Here is a 20,731-nt window from a genome sequence, read left to right on the forward strand (position 1 = left end):
GTGCTTTTCCATGTGCTTTTCCGTCTCTATTCCCTGCTCTTCAGCAATGTTGGCTTTCCGCCTGTGCCAGGAAAACCGAATCCCAGTTCAACTTATTTTCGCTTCTGAGTTAATCCAATTTATTTTGGCCTGAGCCAGCTCCTCTCGAAGAAGCGGGAACGTCGGCACGACGGTGCGGCACCCGCTTTGCAGGGGATGCTCGCTGCGGCTGCAGCCCCTGCGCTGGGGCAGCCCGGGCGAACGCCCGCACGCTCCAGCTGCCTGTCCCCTCTTCAGACGCGAGGTGCAGCTCTCGAGTTGAAATCAGAGATATCCCTCCAATGGAGAGAGACGGAGTATGCTTATTAAAATGTAAAACGTTATAAAACCATGAGACGCCGCAAGCTCTTTGGAGGGTGGTATTAGGATACAAAATTGTCTTGATAAATTGAAAAAATGCTGAAGTGAATGGGATGCGAGTCCATAAGCACAAGCACAAAGCACAGGAGCAGGCACAGCCATTGCACAAAACCTAGAGCAGAAACCACTGAATAGGCAGCAATCTCTCCGAAAGGTATTTTGTAGATATAGAGGCTGACAAAAGTAATACGAATCAATAATATCCTGTTGTTGTAATCAAAGCAAACATCATACTTGCATGCATAAATACAAATATTTCTCAAAAATTTTTCGCTTGTATCTCCTTTCACTAGATGAAATGAGACAGTGTCCTTCAACCCTGTTTGGAGATATAAGTATAAAGGCAACTGCATTTACTCCAAAATGTACCTCACCTACATATTATAAAGTATAAAATGAGAAAATTTTTAATCAAAATAGCTGAAGTCACTAGAAGCAAATGACATACATGTCTGTATTGGATTCAATTTTCTTTTAAAGGTAAGATTTGAGAAAAGCACCGTCTAAAAAGGAGGGGATCAACCTTGGCACGCAAACGTGAAAGATTAAAGCAAGAACATCTGATGAACAAGAGCACAAGGCTGAAATCACAGTGTACCCACTGAAAGGGAGCGCATAAACAGGGTTCAAACTAGGGGAACTTGGCATAACAGTCCTCATGTAAATAAATGGCAGTTGCTAAATTGCATTTAGGTAGATACAGACTATATAGCATAAAGCACTCCCTGGGGTTTCTTAAGCCCTGACATAGGTTGCCCTGGGAATCTGCATTTTCAGAGGTTTCAAGAGCAGGTCACCATTTTTGCTGCATAATCTAAAAGCCCAAAGAAGGCAATGAATGTGGTTGTCCTGGTTTTGGCTGAGATAGGGTTAATTTTCTTCCTAGTAGCTGGTACAGTGCTATGTTTTGGATTTAGGAAGAGAATAATATTGATAACACACTGATGTTTTAGTTGTTGCTGAGCAGTGCTTACACTGAGTCAAGGACTTTTCAGCTTCTCATGCTGCCCTGCCGGCGAGGAGTCTGGGGGGGGCACAAGAAGCTGGGAGGGGACACAGCTGGGACAGCTGACCCAAACTGGCCAAAGGGGTATCCTATCCCATATGCCATCACACTCAGCGTATAAACCAGGGGGAAAGCTGGCCAGGGGGCTGCTGCTCGGGAACAGGCTGGGCAGCGGTCATTTGGTAGTGAGCAATTGTTTTCCATTTGCATCACTTGTTTTTCCTGGGTTTTATTTCACTCTCTTTTCATTATTTTCCTTTTCATTATAATTTGTCATTATTTTATTTTAATTTGTTTTATTTTATTTCAGTTATTAAACTGTTCTTATCTCAGCCCATGTGTTTTCTTACTTTTACCCTCCTGATTCTCTCCCCCATCCCTCCGGGGTGGGGTGAGCAAGCAGCTGTGTGGTGCTTAGTTGCTGGCTGGGGTTAAACCACGACAGTGGTGTAGGGCTACAGCAGGGTACCTCTGGTCTGGTTTTTGGGAGTGGCCTGCATCGGGGGTAGAGGAAAAGTTGCACTGCTGCTTTCGCAGGTAGATTGTCCAACACGTGAATGTTCCTGGCCCTGGGACAGAAAAGCCAGGCCTTCACCCTGTTCAGTCATTGCTCCCCCCAGGACTTCTAGGATTTACTAAAAATCTGCCTCTTCATATCTGAAGAGGAAAAAGAAAGGTGCTCTGCACAATTCTTGTCCTCCTCTCTGTGTTGTGCTTGTGGCTTCTTGGCACGGGAAGGGAGTGGAGTTGGGTTCCCCCTGCAGTCGCATACCCAAACCCAACATCAGATCTGCCCACAAAGGTCTCCTTGGTGCTAACACCCTCGGACACCAGGAGCTAGAGTCACGCTTTTCTAAATAACGCCACGCATGGCAGCCCAGCTCCCAGTCTCCCCAAGCCACATGGGCCAGCCCCACATGCCAGGCCAGCCAGCCTGTGTCCCGCGTCCCACATCCTGCATCCCGCATCCTGCATCCTGCATCCTGCACCCCACATCCCGCATCCTGCATCATCCCACTTCTTGCATCCCACATTCCATATCTCATACCCTGCACCCTGCATCCCACATCCTGCATCATCCCACATCCCGCGTCCTGCATCCCCCACCTTCCATGGCTGCTCTGCTTTTGAACTGGAGAGCTGGGCTGAGGCTGCAACAGGGCTTCTGGGGCAACTGTGTCCCAGTGCCAGAGTGAGCCGGATCTTTCCAGAATGTAATTTCTGAGACTGCCTCCCCCCAGGTACCTTTCTCTTCCTAGATATTAGAGACATGGTAGTAATAAAAAGACCCGGTCACATGGGATGTATAACTCAGAGCAAGAAAGACAGTCAATGACTAGATGCAGAGAGCTTACCTCATTCTTTAATCCTTCCCTACTTTCTACAGAAAGGGTAATTGCAAAGATGATGAGCTGACCTTGGACTGCCTGATTCAGACCTTCAGATAACTAATTTAACAAGAACTTGTGAGAGGGGCTATGTGGGATGCAACAGCATAAGTCTTTGTTTCAGTTAAAAAGATCTTGGATTTTTCTCTTTTCTACAGCTTGGTCTTTCAGATGATGCCATCTACTCCCGCAGTTATTCCTTTCCCCACAGAGATTGTTGTTATAGCTGTATAGCCACATCCTGGTCACACAAAGGGTACCCGTCCATCGCTGGCTGGTGGTGGTACTTTCTCGCACTCTGCCAAGCACAACGGGAGCAGCAGAACCAGCGGCGAGAGCAGGTTGCTCACACTGCTGGGGGATGCGGTCCCTGCCCAGGACCCACGCTGCTCTCCAGGCAAACCCGCTATCAGATGGTACCAGCAATTTCCATCTAAACCCCACTGGGATTTCACACTGGAAGCAGCCTGTAAATTAAATAAGTATTGCAACATATTTGTAAGACAGCTGTATTAAATGCTTCCAGATATAAATTCATCCTCAAGACATGTGTGGTCAGATGGGATCCAGGCAGCTCACATTACTCTGCAACACTTGCTGGGCTCTTGCCATGATTTCCTCATATATCATGTGTTTGGAAGCTTGAAACTTTTTTTTTTTTTTTTTTTTTTTTTGGCATTACAGCTACATTTCATCTGTCAGCACCAAGCACTGCAGGAACACACAGGGACAGATGGGCCTGGACTCTTCTTCCTATCTGAATAAACACAGGCACAGTCAGGAAAGCAGCTGCTACAAGTTCACACTCTGGGGCAAAGTACCAATTCGCCACCTAAATTTCACCTGCTCAGTAAACCAGTTCTTCTGCAATGAATGCCAACAGTATGAGTTAAGGCAGAGATGAAGATCCCCTCCTTCTTCTCTTTAGGTGTCTAAATTAAGTGAAGAGACACCCAAGACCCTGAAAGCAACTTCCGCAGCCTGTGTCGGTGGTTGTGATACGGGATGGGAGTTCTTCAGTGTAACTTTCTTTTTTTTTTTACATTTATGGCCTGACCTGTCCTGGCATACACTGCCATCACGTGGACATCCACAGCATCGAGCCAACCGTGCAGAGGCTCTTTGCAAATATTTGACAACCTTCCGAGTGCCCTTTAACACACAGCTGTATGTTTGCCAGCCCCAGATGTCCAGAAGGTCAAGCCGAGTCTCTGTTCACCCTGCCAACCTGCCCAGACCTCTCTGGCTATCAGGAGACTCTTGTAGCTGCTTTGTCATGCCGAGATCTTCTTTCGGAGGCTCCGTACTTCAGTTGGGACGCCCGGGAGCAACAGGGCTGTAGGTTCTCCTGGTGCTAAGCAGACTGTCTCTGGCCTTGTCCCAATCCCTTACGATGACCAGACCAGTGCTGTTCCCTTTCACTTTTCTCCACTTGCAGCTCTGCGGCCACTTCACTTTCCCTTTTTAACTTCCATGGTTTCTTCTCCTGCAAAAACCCCTGAGTTATCTTCCCCAGGCTGTGCTAAAGAGTGTCAGACCAAATGTTCGTGGCCCCTCTTACCATGAAATCTGTGAAATACGTGAGAAAGGCATTTCTCTCCCCTCCACCAGTGAAACAGAAAATGCAGAGGCTGGATCAGGCACCCACTTTTGCTATCACCCAAGCTCACATTCTTGTTCCAAATCCCCATAAATATGGGTTTAGCCACTCTGTCCCCTATGTTCCCTCCCTATCAGCTCAATGTTTGACATCTCACTTGACCTTCAAGACAACCCATATTCCCTTGGCTCCATGCTCGACAGTTGTTATGGGTTATTAAATAACTATCAGGGAGCCAGATGGGTAAAAATCCACCCTGTTCTGTAACCCATTGTCAAACCCATTGTTCAGGGACTTTGTCACCAGTGAGAATTTCTATGTTGTTGTAAAAGTTTCATCTGAGGCCAACTCAGAGTCAGCAACTCCACCAGCCTGGCCCCTCCACCTGTGGGTCTTGGGGGATTTCTGAGTTATTTTGTAAGTGATTGCTGAAGGGTGCCACAGAACACCCCAAAACAGCTCCACTGGCGCTGACCAAAGGCTCAAACCCCAACTCTCCCTGTTTTCCTTACGTGGACCTTGAAAGGCACCCAACCACATGACATTGCTGGATTTATGAGCATGTTGCAAGTCTTCACATGAGGGACCCACAGTAGTAATCCCACCTTCCAATGTCCTCAGCCCCGTGGAGCTCCCCTTCTCCTCCCTCCATAGTCACAGGCAAGGCCAGATAAAAGGCTAGTTTTTTATGGGCTGTTTCCTAGAGGGGGGTCTCTGAAAGAGCCTAAAGGCCATTTTAGAGCTGGTTGAGAGGAAAAAAATCCTGGAGGAAGGACAGCTCTGGGGCAGAGTCCATGATGCATTGGAGATGGGGAATGGGGTCTCTTGTAGCATACACCACTTGAACCTAACTTCAAGGTTAATCCCAAGCGTCATGGCAGATCTGTCCAAACTCTCTCTGTGACCTCATCTGATAACAAGAGAAAGCCCATGGGAACATTGCTCTCCTCACACCCTTCACCTCCCTGGCTATTCAGGTCAGCCTCACATTTTGAAGGCAGCTTGCAGAGTCATAGATCTGGCTCAGACAGCCCAAAAGTGGCTCCTTGTGCCGCATGTTCATCCTTCTCCTCCTCCTCAGGTAGGCAAAAAGCATCAGCAGGAGCCTCCTGACCAGCTGCAACCCACACACTCCCCAGCCAGCTGGCCAACCAGCCAACTGGCCAGCCAGCCAACCAGCCTGCACTGCCTCCTCTCCTGATGGGAAGCCCATTAATCACAGTGCTGCAGGACAGGTGGAGGATCATAGGAAGAGCTAGAGGTACTAGATGTGTCTCCTACACCTTCCATAGCTGTGAGGTCCCTGGATTCACGTGCTCCTGCTCAGGAGTGTGAAGTTGTCATGGCAGATCAGGTCCCTCTTGCTCTGGGCTACAGCCAAAGCCTTCCCTAAGAAATGCCTAACCCGACAGACTGCAGCCTTCTGCCTCCTAAAGAACAATCTTTATCTCTCCTCTGAACTTTCACACAGATCCAGCTGGCTCAGCATAACGAGATACGCCTAGTTTCATGAAGATGGCCAAGTGTGTGAAAAGCTAACGCTGTGCAGTGCCTTTCAGGGATGTTCTCCAAGGCGACACAAGCAGAGACACCGTGTTCTTTAAATTTTAAAATTGTTGATGGATGTGGCTGTAATGACTTACCAGGCTCCGGCTCAAAGGATGCAGCAAGTCAACAATTGATGGGGAGAAAGCAGGATGACAAATATAACTTCTCCTTCCTCTTCTTCCCAGTCTGAAGAACCAGAGACGCCATCTTCATGTAAGTTACAGGGGTCCAGTTCAGGGGACAGTCTCACTGGGGAGCTGAAGGAATGTGCTAGGACAAGGCTCAAGCAGCCAAAGCACCCAAGCCTGGGGAGATATAAGAGATTTTCAGCTGTCGTCATTGTCCATGCATGCTTTCCAATGCATCTTCCTGCCATGCTAACAAAAGCCCGGTGCCATGCGGACAGCTGTAGTGTTGACTGGGTCACCTTATCCCAGCTGAGGAACTTATGCAATCACTATTTCTAGGGAAATGCTGAAGAAACATAGTGTTGTAAACAACATGGGCAGCCTAGAAAAAGGGTATTTGCAGCCCAGGAACAGACTAAGAGTAGATCACAGAGCTGATGTCTTTCAAGAGAAAAGTGTGTTTCTAGAGCAGTCTTCTACTACGAGCATGCAGAAGCAATGGACAGACCCCATCTTCAGCCCAAACTTTAGCAGGCATCTGGACACACATGGTAGGAGCCGGCTGTTAGCCAGCTGACATCCCCAATGCCTTTTGTGCCCTGGGTACCTGTGGTGGCAGGTGTCCCAATGTCAGCGTTCTCGTCCCACTTTATGTGGAAATGTCCGGCCTGCCAAGTTCAGGAAGCAAACCCAGAAGTGAATGAGGAGCTCTGGAAACATCATCACTGCTGGAGCTAGGGGCTACTGTTAGAACTGCCGCTTCCAACACATCATGCCTGAGCATTTGCAAATTATCTTATCACCACCTGAGAACTAGGTGAGGATGTACATGACAGAGACCACATACCACACTGGCTAATGTCAGCAGGGGGATCGATGTTCACCCAGAAAATCCATAGTTGAACTTCCAAGAGGAGACAGAAGCAGTGACACACACAGTCAAACATCCCGCCAAAGGACATGATGGTGGAGCCACGTAAATCTGCAGGGTCCCCCTGTGATCCGTTCAGCTGTGACATTCAGTCTTTTTATGGCACTCAGCATCCTCTAGCTGGGATAGCAGGGAGGACAAATCCTCTCCCTTGCAAGGACCCACAGGTAATCTTGCAGCGCCTGTGTCGGAAAGAGAGTCAGGATGAGCATTCCTGCCCCGCACACTAGTTTACACACCCATGAAGAGAAAAAAAAAGCCTTGCTGAATTAGGTTGTGCATTTCAGCAAGGGAATTTGCACAGATGCAAAGTAAAACTGCCTCAAACGCCCTCAGTTAGGGGGCTTTACACTGTGACCTCCCAAGAGCGGTTGAAAGCTCAGAGAAGTTGCGTGTGAAAATTTCAGGTGAAAAGGGAGTTGCTTTAACAATGCTTCTTCCTGAGGAGTGCCGTGCACCACATCGAAGCATTTCTGCGGTCTGTTGATTTTTCTCTCGAAGAGGACAGGATAAGTCCAGCTTTCACAGCTGGGCACCTTCCCATGCTACACCCAAACTGGCATACACCGTGACCTTCAGCCTGTTCGCAGTGAGCAACATATAACAACAGATGAGCAATATATCGACAATCCCTTGCATGGGTTTGTAGCAGCCACTTCACACCTCCCTGAGACTCAAATATAAATCGTACCTAGGGCTTCATCTTTGCAATCATTAATTAATAGGCCACAAGCCACCTGAGGGAAAAGTTACTCACTTCACTAACTTGCAGACATTTTTGTGGAGTCAGGTAATTCCCAGAGAGTGGGTCTTGTAAGATTTTTTCATACATTCTTTCTGTCTAAAAAGTTTAAATATTTTCATTGGGCTTGTGCAGATTCACTTCAGCCAACAAACTCCATGTCTCTGTTGCTATAAAAAGGATACGTCAGCAATGAATACCAGATAAACGGTAGTTTTTTCAGTAAAATGACTCTGCTAGCAGAAAACATGGCTTTCAATTGGCCATGGTGTAATTTAGACTAAAAACTAAAGTGGCCAAACATCAGAAGACCCTTGTCTCGGAGACATGTTAAATTGAAGAGAAACACCCACAAAATTCAGCAGTCCCTATGTAGTAGTCCATCAGACTGCCAGGTTTAGCAGCTGATGACCCGTCTGGTCCTCAAAATATCCCAACATCCAAATGAGAAATGCTTTCAGCCCATCTAGGGATCCTCCTCTTCGCAATATGCCTGGAAGTCATTCACACGTGGCAGGCTTCCAGCCCAAGTCCTCCACCAACCCTGCAATTCCCTCCAAGCCATTCCAGGCTTCTGCGCCTATGGAATGTGAGCCCAGGTAACCAGCAGGATCTGCTCAGCAATTGCTAGAAGGGGTCCTACCTGGGGCCCAACCAAGCACTGCATTGGAGAGGTCAATGCGGTGAGGTGGAGCTTTTTTGGAGGATGGTGAGATGCCGTGTAGACAGGGGAAGGAGGACTCACCGGGACTGTAGAGAGAACATGACCTTACCATCACGCCTCCCTATCAGGTTAGACATGCCCTCAATCTTGCTGCAGCTCATTTTACTGCTCTGCTGCGTTCCCTCTCCTTGACTTATCTATTGACCATGGCAATTCTTCTGGGCAGCAGTTTTGTCTCCTGGCTTGTCTATGGTAGGACCTCGTGGAGAGCAGGTGCTGTGTGATGTTGCAGTCACTCAGAGCACTGCTTTTACAGCTGAAGGCAGCTGCATCTGTCCAACCCGTGTGTTGGGCAGAGGTGGCCCATTTGCTCCTCACTTCACATGGGCGGATGAACAGCTTCCAGACCTGAACTGGCTGAGGACAGCACGGAGCTCAGCTAGAGCCCGACCCTGGCTACCTCTCACCTACTCCCTCCTATGGCTTCGTCCACGTGGGCATGGATGACTGAGTGTTTTCACTCACTGCTGGAGCATACGGGACTTCAGAGAAAGTGGGAAATATGTACAGGTTGTTTGTTAACAAGCCGCCTCCATCCACGGGTTGCTGGAAGCAGGTCAAAGGGTGAGTGGGAGTAGTAGGCAATCGGGCTGCTGGCCAAGCTGACGCATTGATTACCGTGATGTTCCTGCTGCTATAAATTGCTGTCAGCAGTGCTTCACCAGGCTCAGCTCTAGTAGAGCAAGAGAGAGAGGATTTTTACCTGCAACTAGCTCCCCATCAGGCACGGGTGTGGGAGGAGCAGGAGAGGAGCCGGCAGGACAAGGCAGTGTCAGGCATCTCGGACACAGGGCCAGCATGGCGTCTCTGCTGGACATCATAGCCAGACCTTCTGCTGTCATTTTGCAGCTCTCTGTGGTGCTTGGTGTCATCTTCGTGCTGCTGAAGGTGGCCCAGTTCTACAAGGAGAGGAAGAAACTCATCAAGGCTCTGGAGGCATTCCCTGGTCCCCCGAAACACTGGCTCTATGGCCACAATCACCTGGTAAGGAGGTAGCTGGGCTCAGTCAGGGTGGGTTTGTCCCAACAACTGTGGAAGATATCAATTAGGATGTGAGGGGGCACCAGGTGGGCTGTGTATGTCCCCTGCTAGCATTCCTTCTTACAGGAGAGGACCTCTTCGCACAGGGAGTTCCAAGACTTTTGCAGGACAGGCAGAAAGGGTGCCTGGATATGAGATGGGCATCGTTTTGATAAAAGACAGAGCCATGTTGTTTGGGATCATGTGCTTAAACATGGAGTTAGGTGATTTCTGGGACTTACATGAAATTATTAAATATGAGCAACCATAAAATGTCTCTCTTCTGCATTAAACATTCTACCAATAAGAGTCTCTCCCCCTACATTCAGTTAAGAAGACATGACCACAAAAGCAGGGCATTTTATCGCAAGCATTTTCATCCTTCTGTAGTGCAAATGTTTTTGTTTTCATGTTGCATGCCCACCTTGCACTGCTGAATGTGGAGAACAGGGCTGTAACAACAGCCTTGGTCCCCCTGGCCTGTTCACTGAGCATCCTGGCATTGCCCATGCCACCAGTAGCTCCCAAGCGTGATACCAAGACGCTCCGAGCCCAGGCTGTCCTAACACAGCTCAGCTGCAGCCAGGCCCCAGCTAGGGACTCTCCATGGAGCTGCCTTGTGCTGCAGGGACTCGGTGGCTCAGGCAGGTTTGCCACCTCTGCACGGTCCCTTTGCCATGTCCAGCATCTCCTCCACCTGCAACATGGAAAGCTTCCCTGTGGCAAGTCCACCCACTCTCTGCCCATTTCCCAGGAGAAGACGTCTTGCATGTGCTTTCCACAAGACAGCAAGTTTAGCCTCTGATCTCCCCAGCATGTCCCTCTTTTTCTGCCTGAATTCAGTCCCTGTTTAACTGTCGTTGCAGTTAAATACCACTAAAATATTAAATCAGATCGTGTCATGGGGAGAAGAATACCCCTATGCCTTTCCCAGATGGCTTGGACCAGTCCTGCCTTCTCTAGTAATCCACCATCCTGAATATGCCAAAAGCATATTTGGCCAAACGGGTAAGTCTCTACATCTGGTTTTGGGAAGTCATGTCCTTGACACATCCCTACGGAAAGAATCATGGGAAACTTGTCTGGAGTCATCCCCTCTGCCAGCTCTCTTCACAGCTATTGCAATTCCTCCTTTGCTCCCCTTCGCAGGCTCCCAGCCTGCCCCAGGTTTCATGGAGCAGTTTGTATTCTCATGCAAAACAGTGACCATGTGCCTGTTCCTCCCAGTCCACTGTCTCCATTATCGTTGGTCTTGCTGTCTTCTACGGCATCTACCACCACAACATCTGTGTTTGCCAGTAAACCCAGTGATGTGGGTGAGCTGGCATGGCAATGGGTCTCAGAAGACATCTCTAGTCTTCTCCTCTGCTCCTTTCTGTGGAGAATGATGCCTGTGAGTGGTACATACATGGGCATCTCTGGTAACTTCCACCCGTTGATCTCAACTTTGAGATTTGCCATGGCCATTTCTTCTCCACACACAATTTTTATTACACCTTTCTCTGGTTTTCTCAAGTCCACTAAGGTCATATATGTAGAAGACCACTTTTAAACTCTACCTCTAGTGTTAGAGTATTTTACATATTGAAATGAGACTAATTCCACATTGTGATTTAGAGGACGAACTCTAATGTCAATTTATCTTGAATTTTCTTTTTCGTTATGTTGAATTCATTAGCCATTCATACTGTTCTGGTATCTACTTTGTTTTACAGACAGCAAGTCTGATGTACCCTACAAATTCTTAGTTCCCTGGATCGGTAAGTCATTCTCTTCCATTATCCCTTTCAGCTGTATTGCACGTTTCAGCGGCTTCTCTCTTGTCTTCCTTTATTTTGCTTGCTTCCATTCTAAAACCAGGGCTTGCAAATTAGAGTTTGTTTGAGTCTGAGCATTAGTACCAGTGATGTCCACCTAGTCGTGCAGCACATCAGGTGGCTTTGCCTTGGATCACACACCCTGGCCTTCACAAAGCAACCTTCAGTTTGCTCAGGGACTGAATGCTACCGTGGATAACTGGGGTGAGACACACCAAGGACAGGGAGGTTCATGGCTTGCACGCAGTTTTGAGGTAGCCCTCCAGGGTCCTGCTAACAACTGTTGGCGTGTGCTGCAAAAGGCACCCAAGTATTTCATTTGGGGCAGAAAAACCCATCTGAGAGAGCAAGTCCTGTGCCTCTGCCATCAGGGGTTTGGTTTTAGGGTAGATTAGGTGTGCACAGCTGGTTGCAGTGAAGGACACATGGGCGTGCTTCTCCTCCATCCAAGTAGCACTGCTGTGAACGGCCTCAGAGAGACTGGAGAAAAGGCTCCACCACCAACCTCCCCCTCCCCCAGATCCTGCATGTTAGCCTGTGCTTGGCCAAAAGCAGTAGTAAGGCTGTCAGAGCCGGGATCAGAGTCTGGAGGAGCCAATTGCGCCTTTGCTGTTTGTGTCTCCAGGGCAGGGTCTGCTGAACTTGGATGGAACCAAATGGTTCCAGCATCGGAAGTTGCTCACACCAGCCTTTCATTACGATGTGCTGAAATCTTATGTGGCCCTGATGTCAGAATCGGTCAAAGTGATGCTGGTAAGAATCACCACCCCTGCTACTTTTACCTTTCAGCTGTGCACTGACGAAAATAATCAGGTCTGGGAATGACTGAGGGAAAGAGATTGGACTTAGATGGTTCCTAGAATTTCATTGAACTTTTTGGGTAGTTTTGAAGTTCTGAAATTGCTCTGCTCACATTCCTCCGGCCATTCCACTTATTCTCTCTTCCATCCGCTTTCCAGTAAAATCAATCACTGCTAGAATATCCTTCCCTAGCCCAGTAATGGTAAACCTGGAAAAAGAAATGCACAGAAGAGTTGATTAGATTCACGGAATATATAGTGAATTAGGGCCTCTGCTTGCAGAAAAGAAACTAATTAGCAGTGTGGATCTGGGAAGAGGGACAGGAAAATATGACCTGATCGTAGATGGTAGTCTGTACCTCCTTACCCCTGTTTCCATCACTAGGATAAATGGGAAAAGAAGAACACAGAGAGGAAGTCAGTGGAGCTCTTTCAAGACATCAGCTTGATGACGCTAGACAGCATCATGAAATGCGCCTTCAGTTGTAATACCAACTGTCAGACTCAGGGGTCAGTGCCTAAGCTTTCAAATTCTGGGAAAGCAAGTGCTCCTGTTTCCCCACTCATGTTGCTAACACCAGCTTTAACCTTGGTCTCCTTCCAGCAACTCAGACTATTATATCAGAGCTGTTTATGACCTGAGCTACCTCGTGAGCAATAGAATCCAGACTTTTTCTTACAAGGATGTCTTCTATGACTTGACTCACAAAGGCCGTGAGTTTCGGGATGCCTGCAAGCTGGCCCACACCCACACAGGTATTTCTGCCCCTTTCTCACCAGCCCTGCCTCCCAGCTGAACCTCTCCCCCACTTGCATCTGGAGCAGCTTGGAGGGGGTTTGCAGCATGCACTGGCCAGAGGGTTACACATTCAAGAGTCCAAGCTGCTGATCAAGCAGACAACTACACGGGCTCTCTGGAGGGGCAGGACACATCTAACAGATTGATCATTCTTCTACGCAGATAAGGTAATAAAAGAAAGAAAGATGTTGCTCTCCAGTGAGAAGGAACTTGACAAGATCCAGAAGAAGAGACACCTGGATTTTCTGGACATTCTTCTTTGTACCAAGGTAAGTGTTTGAAATAATCATATCAAATGCCAAAGAACATACCTGCCTGGCACCGAGGATGGATCAGCAGGGAGCTCATCACCCCTGACTGGAGTTGCTGGCAACAGTTTCCCCACTCCAGATTTCCTAGCTCAGGGAAAGGTGGATTGAAAGGGAAGGAAATACAAATGTGTGAGATGCAGTGACTGAACATACAAAACTCAGACAGACTTTCATCTTCCTTGTTCGTTTTCACTGAGCACATTAATAGTTTAAAATAAGTGAGCCGTCACAAACCAGAGAAGAATGGGTTCTTTGAAAAGGTTACAAGGAGGTCACCATGGCTATGGTCCTCTTAAGAGGTTTTGCTTCTTACCTTCTGTAGTTTTACGTTCACACATGTCTTCAGATACTCTGGACAGAAGCTGCCATTTTGGTGTTCAGGAAGGAGACGCATGCTGTGCTCACTCTGTCCTTCTGGAGCCACTGCTTTCTTTTGTGTCTCAATCTGAAACAAAAGTCATCCAAACCAAACTACTGAAAAACATAACAGGGACCTGTGGTAGGGGATCAAATAGGGTGTCCTTCTGAAGGGCTGGGAATGGGTATCCCAACAAAGCCCAACTCTGTAGCTCTGCTGACTGCAGAGTCGGTAATCAGCAGGTCTCACATATATTGGATATATTTTCTACTGGCTTACTTCCTGATGTACAGGGAGATACAAGAGACACCAAATTGGGCCCTTCTTCATCATCATCCAGGGTTCTTTTCATACCCAAAGGAGCAAGTCCAATTAATGTGCACTTAAGAAAGATATACTCTCCTCTTTGTTAGGATGCAAATGGAGTTGGGCTATCCGATGAGGACCTGCGTGCCGAGGTGGACACGTTCATGTTTGCAGGTCATGATACCACGGCCAGCGGGATCTCCTGGCTTTTCTACTGCCTGTCATTACACCCAGAGTACCAGCAACGGTGCAGGGAGGAGATCCAGGGGATCTTGGGAGACCGAGATACCATTGAGTGGTGAGCTAGGACTTCTTATTCCTTTACTTTGAACTATTTTCACTTATCCTTTAAGGCCTTTGACACAGTCCCCAACATCCTTCTCTCTAAATTGGAGAGATAGAGATTTGATGGGTGGACTGTTCAGTGGAAGAGGAATTGGTTGGATGGTCACATCCAGAGGGTAGTGGTCAATGGCTCAATGTCCACATGGAGATCGGTGACAAGTGGTGTCCCTCAGGGGTCCATATTGGGACCAGTAATGTTTAATATCTTCATCAATGACATGGACAGTTGGATCGAGTACATCTTCAGCGAATTTGCACAACACCAATCTGAGTGGTGTGGCTGACATGCCTGATGGGTGGGATGCCATCCAGAGGGACCTGGACAAGCTTGAGAAGTGGGCCCATGTGAACCTCATGAGGTTCAACAGCAAGGTCCTGCACCTGGGTCGGGGCAACCCCTGGTATCAATACAAGCTGGGGGATGAAGGGACTGAGAGCAGCCCTGCCGAGAAGGACTTGGGGGTACTGGTGGATGAAAAGCTGGACATGAGCTCGCAATGTGTGCTTACAGCCCAGAAGGCCAACCATATCCTGGGCTGCATAAAAAGAAGCATGGCCAGCAGGTCGAGGGAGGTGATTCTGCTCCTCTGAGACCCCACCTGGAGTACTGCGTTCAGCTCTGAGGCCCACAACATAAGAAGGACATGGACCTGTTGGGGCGTGTCCAGAGGAGGGCCACAAAAATGGTCAGAGGGCTGGAACACCTCTCCTATGAAGAAGGGCTGAGAGTTGGGGTTGTTCAGCCTGGAGAAGAGAAGGCTCTGGGGAGACCTTACTCCAGCCTTTCAGTACTTAAAGTGGGCCTATAGGAAAGATGTGGACAAACTTTTTAGCAGGGCCTGTTGTGATAGGACAAGGGGTAATGGTTTTAAACCAAAAGAGGGTAGATTTCAACTAGATGTAAGGAAGAAATTTTTACAATGAGGGTGGTGAAACACTGGAGCAGATTGCCCTGAGAGGTTGTAGATGCCCCATCCCTGGAAACTTTCAAGGTCAGGTTGGACAGGGCTCTGAGCAACCTGATCTAGTCGAAGATGTCCCTGCTTACTACAGGGGGGTTGGACTAGATGACCTTTAAAGGTCCCTTCCAACCCAAACTCTTCTGTGATTCTATGATCCTGAGAGGGAAACTTCATCTACCTTATATTGCATCTGCACTGGGGCATTTTGCTTTTCACGTAGCAATGCTGGCAGCAAAGGGAGGACTAGGAGAAGGAGAAACCCCAACAGAAGACGGGAGACATGGCAATCCAGTCCACCCAGTGTGCAGCACAGGTTGTGGCTGCTGGTGTCCCCATTGCTGCCACTCAAACACAGCCTGACCCCCCCGGTTTGCTTTCAGGGAGGACCTTGGGAAGATGACTTACACCACAATGTGCATCAAAGAGAGCTTGCGTCTATTCCCACCGGTTCCTTCTGTGTCCCGATACCTCTCTAAACCTGTCACATTTCCCGATGGACGCAGCTTGCCAGCAGGTCTGTTGAGTTTGTTCATCTTTCATGCTGCTGTCCTTGACAAGTGGGGCATCCTTGCTAGAGCTGCTGGGGGGCTGGTGGGACTTCCAGTCTCTCTTTTCTCTCCAAAGGGCTGTACAGAGCCACCACAGCTTGCCATCACAGTGAGCCCAGAAGGGTGGTCGGAAAGAGTCCAAGGACATGCTCCAGGGCACTGTGGGGGTTCACAGAGCTCAAAGGGGACTTGCAGAGTGTTGTTGCTGGCCAAGAGTAAAAGTTCATCCACTGGTACCAAAATGGGGCCCAGCTCTGAGGCCATTGTTTCTTCCATGTGAGGGTTTCAGGAGGTGACCTGCCTGGACAGGCTGGGCATCATCCCTGCCAGATCTCCTGCAACAGCCCCTACAGAGCCCAGGGAGGGAAACACCTCTCCTGGGTCTTCACTCTGAGGTGTCATGAGCTTTTTTCCATTTTTCTTTTACAGGCTGCCAGGTTGGAGTGAACATATTTGCTATTCACAGGAACCGGGATGTGTGGGAGGACCCTGAGGTATTTCACCTTTATAACAAGAAGAGGAAGATGATCTCTGAGCCCAGACATCCACTCCCCTTGAACAAGGCAGCCTGTGACTCCCTGCCATGGTTTTTTTCCCTCTTATTCCAACAATCCATATCTAAATGCAAAGTTCAATGAAGTTACCAAACATCCCAAAGGCTTTGGACATGACAAAGTGCTGGGAAAGTCTAAAGATAGACTTATCTTTATGCATGGTGACACAGAGATACTCAGACTGCTTTCAGCTACTCTGGATAGACTTAGGTCCCAGCGTGGTATGAGAAGTCCCAAGCCCTCCAGGCAGTGTGTGATTTGAAGCTGATATCTTAAGGGCTTCAAGGAAAGAAATAGCTGGGAAACCTGAAGTAGGGTGCAGCAGCTGCCTCTCTCCAGTGGCTGTCTGGAGAGCCAGGATCAAGCGTTTCAGGACTGGAGGGAGTCTGACGTGATCATTGCTGCCATGGATGATAAAACACCTGCAGGCATCTTGGGTGCTGTAGTGGGTCACCTGGATATCTCCAAGACGAAGATCCACACAGCCACCAACGTCCTCTTCTCATCCACCCAGTGGCTTTGTAGACAGATGCCTGTCAGCTGCAGCTCCCCCAGGAGCAGCAGAGGCCACATCCAGCCCTACCTTGGGGACCAGGAAAGAACCTTCTGCTGCTCATATCAGACCAAACACTGACCAAACAGCCTTTGTTTCTCTCACAGATTTATGATCCCCTGAGGTTTTCTCCGGAGAACTCAGCACAGAGGCACTCCCACGCTTTCCTGCCTTTCTCCGCTGGATCCAGGTGGGACATCATTCATCTCTCTCCTTCCCCATAGGTTGCCTTGCATGGGAGACCTAACTCAGAGCCGAGCTCCTGAAGCTAATCCTCCCTCCATGCCTATGAGCCAAGTTGGCTTGGCCAACTCAGGCAGGCTTTCCATAACAGGATCTCCACCGTGCTCCATCAGCTCCAGAGCATTTCCCACACCCCAAGCTCTGTGGTCACGGTAGAGTTTCACACACTTTTCTTGTGGCTTTGTGGAGATGTTTACATTTTCTGTTGCCTGCATTGGGAACACAGGCTCGCTTGTTTCAGGGTGAATACTCAGTGCACCTCAAAGCCAAGCCGGGTCCAAGTCTCTGTGGTTCCCATGCTGTATCCATACAGAAATGCAGGATACCGAGGTCTTGGTTACTTGAAAGAGGAGATAGATACTCCACACAGAGCCAAAAATAACCCTTCTGAGGTGTCTGGGTCTTTAGCTGGATCCATGCAGCTCTTTCTAGTGAAGTAAGCCCTGGTTCTCTCTCTCTCTCTCATACCTTTTTTCAATGCTTATTAATAAAAAACAGCAATACCCTACAGCAGAGCTAGGTGCATTTTGGTGTGGCATCAGGGGATTCCTAGGTAAGATGTGGCGTCATCCTCGCAGCAGCTGGAGGTCCCCCAGCCCGCACATGGGCTGAGCCCAGCTCGGGGGCGGTCGGGGATGAAGGCAGCAATTGCAGCACTTGTCATCCTCTCCCCAGGAACTGCATCGGGCAGCAGTTCGCCATGAATGAGATAAAGGTAGCGCTGGCCTTGACCCTGCTCCGCTTCGAGCTCTGCCCCAACCCGTCCATGCCTCCCACACTGATACAGCAGCTCATCCTCAAGTCCAGGAATGGGTTCCACCTGCATTTGAAGAAGATTCACTGATCCCAGGGGGTACCACAGCAGGGGACAAGAGCTTTCCCAAGGACCACCCTGCACTTGCACACTGCCTGGAGGGACTTCTGTCACCCGCCTGTGTATTTGCACCATTGCCAGCTCCCCGCTCAGGCACGGCAGCGAACAACGCCGGCGCGGTTTGCACGGCTGTCTAAAGCCTGGCCGCTGCCCGAGCGCAACAACCCTTCCCTGCCTCCAGCCCGGGTGAGCCAGGGCAGGAGAGATCCTCCCCGCAGCCACACTGCATCCCCACGCACCACCCTCCACATTATTTCCCCTAACCTGTTCTGGGGCTGGCACCGTGCCTGCCATTATAGAGATGAAGGCCAGTGGGTTTTTCTGCCCCGGCACTGAACTTCCTTGAGCTGAGGGTGCTCAGGAGTCAGCGCAGAGACATATCACCAGCTAACCTGGAGAAAGCACTCGCTGCACTGAAAACAACATGTGATCAGCCTTATCCTCCTCGCTGAAATGAGAATAAAGCCTTGTGGAGCTGCTGCTCTAATGTGGTTTGGCTTCCTTTGCATTTGGGGGGCCAGGGGGGTACAGGATGAGTCCCAGCAGCCCACAGGCAAGGCTGTGCCCAAGGGTGCAGCCCTGCAAGTGTTTTCTCAAGCTGCAAGGGCTGTTTCAGCGGCTTTGCCCCCTGCTGAGGCTGAGGAGCCCGTTTCCACCCCTCCTGCGCCGGTGGGTCACCAAGCCCTCACCTCTGCCTCTGGGAGTTTCTGCGGTAAGGAAGCAACTGAAATGATCTGAGGTCAAAAAAAGCAAAACAGAAATCACCACACCCCCTCCCAAATGCTGGTGGCAAGAACAAAATCAGCTTGCAAAAAAAAAGTCCCAAGAGGGAGCACGAGTCCGTCTCAAGCCCTTTTCTGCAGAGGCTGAGAACGGACCACTCAGCACACGAGTGAGCTGCCCAAGGGGTGCAGGTGAGTGCTGGCCCTGGCGTCGGGCTTGTTTTGGGGGTGCAGGGACCCTCTGCAGGCCCTCATCCCAGCCATAGGTGGGCTCCCAGGCCAAGGGGGACCATCTGGGTGAGCTGCAGGTCCGGGGTGGGAAATGGATCACTAGGTGGCAGTGGGAGACCCAGAAAAACCCAGAGCCTTCCCTGGTCCCTGGCAAAACCCCCTGGGCTTGGCAGGGAGCATGGCCAGGCCCAGCAGGGCAGCTGATGGGTCCCATCCCTGGGAGTATCCCAGTCCCCATCCCCACCCTCAGCTGTGCGGGGCAGCAGAGCAGGCACTGCTCCGTCACGGTCCCCACACGATGGTGGTACTACTCACAGCACAGGGAAAGCTTGTCGCTGCGAGTTCCCCGGGCCATTCAGCAGGCATCAGGGGAAACTGAGACATGGAGGGCTGCACACGCGCCATGCCATGGTGAAAGACGAGGCTGTTTGTCCAGCTTTCAGGTGATAGCATCACCAGCATCACTGCGGGCACTAACAGAGCCAAACCTTGTCCGTCTGTCTGGGCAGCTCACCTCTGCTGATGGCCAGACCAGGACAGCCAAATCTGAGCATCTCCCCATCTCAATAAACCCCCACAGCCCCCTGCTCCCTGTGTCCGCTGCCTACTGCATCCTCAATTTGAGAAACAAAACTCCTCTAGGGCTGGATCCGGACCTTCGTTTTGGCTGTCTCAGTACCTAACGGGACAGGGATGCTGTGAATAACCAGCAAGGTGCAGCTTGTATTTATTTTGCAAGGCAGCTGGAGACGGAGTTCCTCTTCTCCCCACTCCCTCCCCTTCTCACCCCAGCAAGAGACTGGGTGCAGGCTGTGTAGGTGCTGATGCCACCATCCTTGCATCGCTGCTGGATTCAGGCTGGTCTCAAAGGTCGGACTCCAGCTGTCCTCCTCCCCAGCTCCGGCGCAGCAAGGCCGTTGGAGGGCAGCAGTTTGATACAGCTTTTCATTACTGGCCCTATTTGTCAGACGTTTCAGCCACCCATCTGGGAACAAGCAAGCCGCCTTGCAGCTCTGCTCAGCCACTCTCCGGCTCGTGGTCCAAGCAACGAGCTTGGGGAGCGCTTAGCCACAGAGACCCAGCCCAGTCTCCTTAGTGGTGGGTTGCGAAGGAAACTAGGTGGCACCTGCCGATGTCCCTACGGCATCTTCCAGTTTGGGTGTGGGGGGATAAGGGCAGAGCAGGAAAAGTTAGATGTGATGAGGACCCACAGCTGCTGCCCATCCCTGTCTCTGTACGATGCCCTGCTTGGCCTCCCAGCCCGCTGTTTTGAGGCCATCACCCTACTCACTGCCATGACCGAGGCTGCTTATTTGGTTTCCAAGAGTCCTTCTGACTCTTACGAATGGCCAAACCCCAACCACTTCCAGCGGAGACCTTGCCTGGGGAAACCACTCTGGGAAATCCTCTCAGGAAAGAGAGGAGAAACTACTGTCATTTTTTAATGCAAAAAACCCGATCATTTTTCCAGGCAGTTCTGATAATAATTGAGGTAACCTGAGCCAAACAGTTTAGAGTCTCCTCCTTGTTAAGAATCACGCTTAACCCAGGTTTGCAGTTTGAAGAACCAAAGCTTTTGGGGAAAGATCTCGCAGCACCGATGCATTGCAGAGCCGTAACGCAGTGGCAACCAGGAGAAAATTCTTCCATTTTCAGCTTATCCAGGTCAAACCGGGCAACCCAAACATCCCCCCTGCCTTCAAATGCTGGCAGTTTCTGGACAGCAACGTGTTCGAGATAACCTCCTCTGCCAAGCCACCACTAAACGGCTTCAAGAGCAGCAAAAAGCAGCGCAAGGAGCCGGGCAGCACCCAGTGACACA

General features: G+C 49.8%; 1 protein-coding gene and 1 long non-coding RNA gene across 3 annotated transcripts; one reads left to right on the forward strand and one right to left on the reverse strand.

The window, feature by feature from the left end:
- Window positions 1–231: 231 nt before the first annotated feature.
- LOC121233702 lies at window positions 232–9,248 on the reverse strand. 2 transcript variants are annotated; one of them, XR_005933686.1, is made up of 4 exons: window positions 9,170–9,248; window positions 6,917–7,182; window positions 6,037–6,246; window positions 232–315 (listed from the first exon to the last, which is right to left on the reverse strand). It is a non-coding gene; the product is annotated as an uncharacterized LOC121233702 (long non-coding RNA). The 2 variants fall into 2 exon arrangements; XR_005933685.1 differs by lacking the exon at window positions 232–315 and having other exon boundaries at window positions 3,925–6,246.
- On the forward strand, window positions 9,077–18,443 carry LOC115349129 (cytochrome P450 4B1-like). The gene is made up of 12 exons (XM_030032943.2): window positions 9,077–9,450; window positions 10,353–10,494; window positions 11,202–11,246; window positions 11,929–12,056; window positions 12,489–12,613; window positions 12,708–12,859; window positions 13,065–13,171; window positions 13,985–14,175; window positions 15,565–15,698; window positions 16,162–16,226; window positions 16,947–17,029; window positions 17,758–18,443. The coding sequence occupies exons 1-12, from the start codon at window positions 9,265–9,267 to the stop codon at window positions 17,924–17,926; spliced, it is 1,527 nt and encodes a 508-aa protein (XP_029888803.1). The 5' UTR covers window positions 9,077–9,264; the 3' UTR covers window positions 17,927–18,443.
- Window positions 18,444–20,731: the final 2,288 nt, after the last annotated feature.

Source organism: Aquila chrysaetos, chromosome 12, assembly GCF_900496995.4.
Source record: "Aquila chrysaetos chrysaetos chromosome 12, bAquChr1.4, whole genome shotgun sequence".
NCBI classification, from domain to species: Eukaryota; Metazoa; Chordata; class Aves; order Accipitriformes; family Accipitridae; genus Aquila; species Aquila chrysaetos.

Excerpts from the sequence above, each read along its gene's own strand:
- LOC115349129 (XM_030032943.2), top strand. The coding sequence starts at position 9,265 with ATGGCGTCTCTGCTGGACATCATAGCCAGACCTTCTGCTGTCATTTTG. Across the intron at positions 12,057-12,488 it reads AATCGGTCAAAGTGATGCTG|GATAAATGGGAAAAGAAGAA; the intron begins GTAAGAATCACC and ends TTCCATCACTAG. Across the intron at positions 12,860-13,064 it reads GCTGGCCCACACCCACACAG|ATAAGGTAATAAAAGAAAGA; the intron begins GTATTTCTGCCC and ends TCTTCTACGCAG.